Source organism: Leguminivora glycinivorella, chromosome Z (assembly GCF_023078275.1).
Source record: "Leguminivora glycinivorella isolate SPB_JAAS2020 chromosome Z, LegGlyc_1.1, whole genome shotgun sequence".
Taxonomy (NCBI): Eukaryota; Metazoa; Arthropoda; class Insecta; order Lepidoptera; family Tortricidae; genus Leguminivora; species Leguminivora glycinivorella.
The window spans coordinates 46,433,097-46,441,721 of record NC_062998.1 but is presented as its reverse complement, the minus strand read 5'-3'; the positions used below and the strand labels follow the sequence as shown (position 1 = coordinate 46,441,721).

Sequence of the window (8,625 nt, the reverse complement as noted above, 5' to 3'; positions counted from 1 at the left end):
GTGAATTTGATTTACTTTCAGTATTTTGTTCGAGTTGATGTGTTGAAAAATTCGGTGGCAAAGTTTGTTTAAACTTCGTGCCTTGATTGAAACCCTCGCGACGCTCACAGATATCAATATTGGCACGTGCGGTTAAACAACAACTTTGCCCCCTTGTAAAACAAATAACTATTGTTATTTAAACATTTATGATTTAAAATGACAATTTAAACGTAAATTCTACCAGTCAGCTTTGTGCATGAAGTTAAAATTTATATGAAATTACTTTGCACTCTTGTGGATAAAAGCAACTTTTAAACAATTAAGATTTACCAATAGGTATACAATAGTGAAAAGAACATTGTATTATTTGATTTAAAAACTATGTTGTGCAAGTGTTCATTCAATCAGCGATGTTTACAATTGCATTCAGACCGTTGCAGAATAATTAATTAAATTGATTTTTAATTCACTTCCACTCCGGTACTGGAACAAAATGAAGGAGATTCTGTTGTTATTTTTGTTGGGTAAATTCAATATTTTTTATTGCAAGTAGGTAGTTTCCGTTCTCCACTAACACATTTTATTAACGGTACGATGTTAATTTTACACCAAATGTATTTAGAGTAGAATAAACTTTATTCATGACGTCTTAAAAAATGAAATTTAACAAAAGCATAGGTATCACAAAAAGTGCGATAAAACGTGAAGCACAAACCAATATTTATACCTACCCGCGCAAAGGAAAGATTCCAATATTGAACCGCCAGTTTAGCGAGTGATTCAGAATATGGAATCTTGAGCGTTACGAGAACTTCATGGGCATGGCAAGTAACGGTAAACAAAATTTTCACCACACTAACACGAGGAAACTGTAAAACATCAATAGTTATTTGTTATACAAGGGTGCAAAGTTGTATTTTAACGCCGAGTGTGGAATTGAAAAACGAGCAAGTGAAAGGATTCTATAGTTGAACCACGAGCGAAGCCAGTGGTTCGAGAATAGAATCCCGAACTTGAGAGTTTTTTAACACACGAGAAGTAAAATACATTTGCACCCGAGTGTAACACAAAACTTTTCCCCTCACTATAGCGAGGAAAGTACAACGCAAAAAACGCGTTTATCACTGCTTCCAGTAGTGCTATATGGTAAAACATCGTCATCACTAGATTCACTCACTTTTATCAATTTTAAAGCAGAAAAAATTACTATATTCAAGGTCAAATTACTTTATCCATGACGTCTTAAAAACCCGCTTTTTGTTTTACCCGCTGGTATTAAAGGACAAAACACGTGTTTCCGAGCTAGTGAGGGGAAAACATATTTATTTTATCATTTATAATTCAAAATCGTCATTTAAAACGTCAATTCCATCGGTCAACTTTAGGCATCATTATTTTGCACTCTTGTGGATAAAATGCAATTTTGTCCATTCCTTTTTAAAGTACAAAAATACTCATTACCAAATGGTGTGGAGAATCGGTTTATGAAAAAAAAAAAATTATCTTACATAGTTATTTAAAAGTAGATTTTTGACAGGGTTCAGTATATCGGGATGTTACGGAAGGGAACCGGTTGTACCTCCACCAGGCGCCGTCCAGTTCATGGTGAGTGTCGCATTATTTATTAATTTTCATCTCTCTTGCTTGGAAAGGTCATCTTTCATAGGCTGAGGATAGAACGTGGATCTATTTTATTAAAATATAGTTACAATTTGTATAAAAGTACTTTACACTCTTGTGGACAAAACGCAACTTTGTTATTCATTTTTGAAGTATGGATAGGCAAAAAATTAAGACAGGCTGCGTCAGAGACACAGCCGCAATGGTTGACGCGAAACGTGGAGTGAAGTGAACTACCGCTTTGAAAAGGTCGAAGGCTGAGGTCCACGTACACACACAGAATAATACTTAGTAAGTGTCTAAAGGCGTTAGCCTGTCCGAGCATCGCGTAAGGCGCATAAAGCCAGAAGGTCAGGCTTCGTACTGCTGAATTTAAGAGCGCGCTTGAATGTCGGGCTGCATCCGACCCTACAAGGTCAAGTGAGCTGATGAATGTAAGGTCATGCTTTTGACCCTTCTGGGTCAGCTGTGCTGCTGAATAAAAGAGCGCGCTCAAGTTGTGCCAAAAGCCAAAACTAATAATTGCTACGTAGCAAAGCGAGGCAAACGGAGTCGGAATCGCTTGAACGGGACATTGTCCCATCACGAGTATCTCGCCCGCGGATAAACTCGCACGGGTAGTATTGTCATGTGTTTGCCCTGCAGGTATATTTCAACGCCAGCCCGCGGTCCATATGCGTCGGGGTCCTGGTATCACGCATGGCGGTGTTGACTGCATGTGTCTGCGTTGTTAACGTCGATGGTAAATGTTACATAATTATAATCATTAATTTCACAATATAATATGCTTGGTTATCACAAGTAAACAAAATACATTAAGAATTTATTTATTTAACACAAAATCATATAAACTAGTACGAACAATAACATGAAAACTAAAATTAAACCTATAAATAAAACTAAATAACAAACTAAAACTTACCTACAAAAATACCCCAGTTATAACGAGAAAACCCCTTCCAATAGGTCGGCCTGCGGCATGGGCCCCATGACGCTGGCGGCGTTTCCTCTTTGTATCGCCAGTGAGATGCGTTGACAGAGGTACGCGCCAGCCCTGGGGTCCCCTGTGGTCTCGAACTCTCGATGCTTGGTTGGAATAGGGAACTTGACTGTTAAAGTAATAGTACATTCTGTAGGTACATTACGACACAGGTGCGTCGAAAGTCGATGTTACTCGTGACAATATTTAAAACAATCCCATCAGTCGAAACTTTTAATGGCCATATTTGTACTTCGGTACTGAAAACCGACACGTGTGAAGAGGAAATTCGTAACGAGTGGCGATAAACTAAAACACGACCGAAGGGAGTGTTTTAAATCGACACGACTTCTTTTTCGCACTTGTATCGTAATGTCCTATGTATGTATGTTGTGTGTTAATGTCCTAGGTCCGCCCGACACGCGGCCGATCAACGTAATAGTCGGGACCCACTACCGGCACGACATGAGAGGAGTCAGGGTGCAAGTCACCAAAATTGTAACACCGCACCGTAAGTACCTACTTGTTTTACAAGGGGGCAAAGGTGATGTTTAACAGCACGTGCATAGGCACATTATAATATTATAATCATTGCTCTGGTGTCAATATATAGATAAGTATTGACACCAGAGCAAAGATTATAATATTGAACCCCTAGCGCAGCGAGTAGAAACTTGAGCGTTGCGAGAGTTTTAAGTTAATAGAATTGAGCCACCGCATTAAACAAAAACACAAAAAAGTGTTCACACAAAAAAGATCCTCGAAAAGGAATCAAAACATGTCGAGCGTTATTTCGTCTTAATTAAAGAACGTGCGTAACCCGATTAAAATATTGTAATTATACCTATAAGTAGTATGTATTTAATATGTAAGTACCTACAGGGACTGGTTAAATAACAAACTGTTTGAATTTAATTATTAGACTTATACATATTGACCGGGATATAGCGATTACCTTTTTAATTGTTATCGAGCACGGAAAACAGAAGATGTCAAAGTTGCGTAGACAGCGCGCGATCTGCCCTTCTTCGCGATTAGGTAATCAGAATCCCGGTCTATATCCCGGTCAATATAAGTCTAATGAAAATAACCGTGAATCATTCAAAACTCTTGTTTAAATTTAACTGTCATGCTTTATGACAACATTTCAGTTCCGGGTTTCGAAAAAATGGGTACGAGGGCATATTTCATGCAAAAATCGGTGGCACTGCTACTCCTACGCAGGAAGATCCCGGATGTGCTAACTGAGGAGCCTCCTCGGGCCATCGCTATTGACTACAAGGGGGAGGACAAGCTGGACCTGCAGGATGAGTGCTTGATGCTGGGCTGGCACTTCTTCTACACCGGGGTATGCTCCACCATAATCTTCCTGCGGGTTGTCTAATGAGAACCGACGACTTGATTACGGGCACTGAGTTTTTACGTTAGCGATTGCTAACCTTACAACATTTCCAACCTAGGAGGATTATTAGGTGGAATAGACCGGCTGTCACACTATCGGAAAAGCGACTGGTTAATATCAAATGATTTACGTACCTATCATAAGTTTTCCGAATTCGTCGGTACGAGCCTGGTACGTTATGACAAGTTATGATTATGATATAATAGTTGGTTATGTCACTAAGTACCAATTTTTGCTATACCCTTTCACGGTCCATGTACCTATTGTAAAATGTACTGTATGGTGCAAATAAAGAACTATTGAACTATTAAAGTACATAAGGTTATTTTTTTCTGTAATATTTTTCTTGTCATGTAGAAACTTCAAAGGGCCGTATGTACCTATCACCAGCGGCTGGTCCATACAAGCCGATTCCCACCGGCTTGCCTAAAATGTATTACCAGTAAAGTACCTAATTTTGAAGTAGGTTTCTTTTTGCTCAGTGTTGCCTAACAGAAATTTTCACCAGCCGCCACTGGTACCTATATATGTATACTGTAAACCTACTGTACTGTATCTATGTGTCTCCAGTACGATACGATAGAACCTACTCTTTATTATACTGTGGTAAAACGTGGTATGATACGTGCGAAGAGGGCAAATAACTCGTGTCGAATTCAAACAAATTTAATCGCTAATACTCGTTTAGATATTCCTCTTTCCGCACTTGTGTCGTAATCTAGTATTATTTACGTGTTTCAGGATAAGATATATCCAGGGCCGAAATATATTTTGCAAAGAAACTTGCGACTGCAGCAATTGAACTATGTGAACAAGGAGGTGTATTGCGACACGCTGGTGCTAAAATACGAAAAGGCGACCGACGATCTTGGAAACACTAAAGAGTTCTTGAAGGATGATGTATTGTGTTTCAGAGACGTGAGTGGGCGTTACTAAAATTAATATTGATCTCAACATACCATTACCATTTCATTTATCAATCCGAGTATTGCAAAAAGGTGTCAAAAATGTCCGTGCCGTTAGGACTTTTTAGTATTAAATATTTTTATATTTTTATGTGTTACTGAATGGAAAATAGGAAACCAATATCCATCAAATATTTTATGTATATTTTAACATCAGAATTAAGCGATTCTTGAGCTAATGATTCTGTTGAAAGATCCCAAAAAAAGCCTTCTTCGATACTAATTTAATTATTAATATTACAGACGGACTACACTGCCCAGCCCTGTCACGTGAGTAGCTATTATTTAGCTCTCTGTAAATACTCGTACTGTTTATTGAATGAAACTAAAATTTAACGACTTCCACTCATAATTACTATTTTTAAGAACTAAAGGAGACTTAGGGCCAGTTGCATCGACCACATTTGACAGACACATCGTCGTCACGCAGCAGAAGTGTATGGAACTTCCGTGGAACTTCCCATACGATAAAATTTCACAAATGCTTTAACGGTGACAGACGGTTTGGTGCAACCGACCCTTAATAGGGTAAAACTTGCGTTTATATTTGACCCGACGTTTCGAACGTCACAATACGTTCGTGGTCACGGACAGAATCTACCTAAGTACCTCCTGTTTGTCTGAAGGTGGCCTTTACTTTCCGGCCCTTTTCCCCACATCATCTCTCCTAACACCTTACCCATTCGGGTACCGTATAAAATATATACTACAATCAATTTGTATGTTCTTGCCATGGTGTGGTCCAAAAATGATGTTTCCGACCTTTGGCGTGTGTGGAGTGGAGCCCTTATACGCCCTTGACACTAATTAGTGCTTAAATTGTCTGAACAGGCCATGTTCGGGGCGCCAGTGATCTGCGGCTCTGGGCGGGTGATAGGCATGCTGATGGCACCCGACGCTCAGTGGACCAACTGCACAGGTTACAGCGTCCTCGCGCACCTGATCAGCAACGTCAGGAATACCAGATTCTTCGAATGTGTTAATCCGTGAGTGAAAAGACGTTTCATAGCGCTCTTAATGCCTAACTCTAACACCGATTTCCACGAATACTTTGTTGGAGCCCTAGCTTCTGAACTTTAAACCGTGTGATAGGTATGCTGATGACGCCTGACGATTAGTAGGCCAACTGCACAGGTTACAGTGTCGTCGCGCACCTGATCAGCAACAACGTCAGGAATACCAAGCTCTTCGAATGTGTTAATCCGTGAGTAAAAAGACGTTTCATAGCGTTCTTAATGCCTAACTCTAACAGCGATTTCCACGAATACTTTGTTGGAGCCCTGGCTTCTGAAATTCGAGCCGTGTGATAGGTATGCTGAATTAATGGCACCTGACGCTAAGTGGACCAACTACACTGGATACAGCGTCCTCGCGCACCTGATCAGCAACGTCAGAAATACCAAGTTTTTCGAGTGTGTTCGTCCGTGACTGAAATTATGTTTTGTAGTTGTCTTAGCGCCTGTCTAACATTGGAGTTAGCATTTTGAGGACATTTTTCTCCATCAGGATGTTTTAACGGTGCTTCTTTTGTTAACCGCCGCCCCAAATCTTAAGGAAGGTGGTTCAGATCAATGATAAAAAAACATACAGAAGATGAGTTTGGTGCAGTGGAACTTCTGATCATAACAACATTCGCAAGTACCTTTCACCAGAACTCCAAAAGCGGCGGTTTTATTTTTCTTAAAAAATATTGTATTCGATCATAAAATTCAACTCACATGGTACGAGTAAGGTCGTCACAACGTACTCAAATTCCGTAACCATTTTTTTTTAATTTGTGACCCGGTTCCCCTAGAGTAAAGTTTCGAAATAGCCAATACTACTTAACGCACTAGTGCGATAAAGGGGAGCCATAGTAGTATTCTAAATTAGGATTCGAATTTCAGGTTGTTCGAGCCCGAGGTGGTGATAAACTGGGCGCTGGTGAAGCAGAACCGGTTACTCATGAATGACGAGGCGGCAGTAATCAAGAGCATGTACGACGGTTTCATCACAGACTTCTCCTCATCCAGTGAAAACGACTATTAGGCACGAAAGTAAATATGCAGAGTGTTAAGAAAAGTTTTAAGTTGTACAGTTTTTGTTCTTTGTACGTTTATATTTTTGTACTCAGAATTACGGGCTTTTTCCGTTTCCATAAAGCGTTTGCGTTTAAAGTTTCTAAAAAAAAGAATAAAATCTATGTTTTTCTACGGAGAACCGTGTAGGTTTTCAGTACAAGTAGTACAACCCTCTATACAAAATAAGCAAAAATTATTTAATGCGATTCTAGGGAGCTAATTAATCTTATTATTTTCATATTAAGAACGAAAGAGCTCATGGTTCTGAGTTGAAATTAAAAAAATCCAGTTTACATTGCAAGTATGGGGCACAATTTTAAATATATTAGAAATGATCGGTACCTACTCATCACCATTACGAAGTAATAGGTAAGTACCTAGTTCGTTACAGATAAACGGATAATCCTGCGCGTAAAATATACAATCGCAAGGAACTTATTCTAAGCTCACAGAATATGTCTAGAGGACGAAGACTGAATTAAATAAATGAATGCTTTTTTATATTATCAAGTTTTTGAGTGTCTCCGTAGCTTTTCTTGTAAACTTTCGTATGCGCTTGTCACGAAAAAAAATATTCATTTATCAATAGAAGTGTCAAAGCTAACTCTGCACAGAGTTTTTATTTTTTTTTTTCTCTTTACGTTACATAAATATTAGCAGGGGGGTTACCATGAAGTGCTAAAGCCGTTCAGTTTAGGTTGAGAGAAAGGGACGAAGCTATAGCAGTTCCATAGCTCCGTCCCTCTCTCTCAACCTAAACTGAACGGCTTTAGCACTTCATGGTAGCCCCCCAGGTCTGCAAACCGTAGATCAAAATCTCATGAAAATATGTCGTTTTTATTAGACGCCATCGGTAATCGCTGGTGCATTTAGTTCAGTCGGTTCGGTACGGACGGAGTAAACTCCACAGATTCTAATCAATATTGGCAGAAAAGGTAATAGGTAGATACTCGTAAATCCGGCTTAGTGTGGCAGGCTTTCACACAGGGCTTGTTTACACTGTTCTTTGAGTTTAGTGGCAAATGTATGATCACGCAATAAACAACAATCATTGTTGAAACAGTCTCCACTTCAAAGGCTAGTCGAGCTAGTTCCATGTATTACGCAGTCACATTACCGCGATCTTCATTGCGGTTCGCATCGGGTTCAGTAAAATCGGACGATTTCAGCATTTCTGTAAGAACTAGGTACAACTGTGTTGATTGAACACACTATTACTTATAGGCTAGTTTCCTATACTTAAAATAAAATATTTTATGCAGTGCACGAAATAAAGCACCACAAAATTAGAAGAAATATATGGACAGTAGTTATGTTTAAACATAATTTATATTTCATAAGTCAAAGAAAAAGATATAAAGTAAATGAATTGACCGTGACGTCACTCCTCAGTCCTCAGTATTTCATAGTAATTCCATATTAGCAAATTTTGACAATTTTGACAGTTCTTAAAAAGAAGTTGATTTGACTAGTAGCAAACTAGCCTATTATTATGCTGACTCCACAAGGTGTTTGGAACACAAAAACGGCAAACGGTTTGTCGAACACCACCTTGATATGTGCAAAAAACCGACACCGACTTCGATTACTTAGCTAACCGTAAACAAAATAGGCAAA

General features: G+C 39.0%; 1 protein-coding gene across 4 annotated transcripts; it reads left to right on the top strand.

Moving 5' to 3' along the window:
- The first annotated feature begins 429 nt into the window (after positions 1–429).
- LOC125240806 lies at positions 430–7,527 on the top strand. 4 transcript variants are annotated; one of them, XM_048148919.1, is made up of 10 exons: positions 430–506; positions 1,520–1,587; positions 2,248–2,344; positions 2,991–3,092; positions 3,733–3,929; positions 4,725–4,901; positions 5,192–5,218; positions 5,780–5,934; positions 6,835–6,984; positions 7,400–7,527. In XM_048148919.1, exons 1-9 carry the CDS (start codon positions 476–478, stop codon positions 6,974–6,976), a joined length of 996 nt encoding a protein of 331 aa, XP_048004876.1. In that variant the 5' UTR covers positions 430–475; the 3' UTR covers positions 6,977–6,984; positions 7,400–7,527. The 4 variants fall into 4 exon arrangements, with proteins under 4 accessions (XP_048004876.1, XP_048004877.1, XP_048004875.1 ...); XM_048148920.1 differs by having other exon boundaries at positions 7,253–7,510; XM_048148918.1 differs by lacking the exon at positions 7,400–7,527 and having other exon boundaries at positions 6,835–7,082.
- The last annotated feature ends 1,098 nt before the right edge of the window (positions 7,528–8,625 follow it).

Coding starts and splice junctions, on each gene's coding strand:
- LOC125240806 (XM_048148919.1), top strand. CDS start 476: ATGAAGGAGATTCTGTTGTTATTTTTGTTGG. Junction 3,093..3,732: donor CAAAATTGTAACACCGCACC/GTAAGTACCTAC, acceptor ACAACATTTCAG/TTCCGGGTTTCGAAAAAATG. Junction 3,930..4,724: donor GGCACTTCTTCTACACCGGG/GTATGCTCCACC, acceptor TACGTGTTTCAG/GATAAGATATATCCAGGGCC.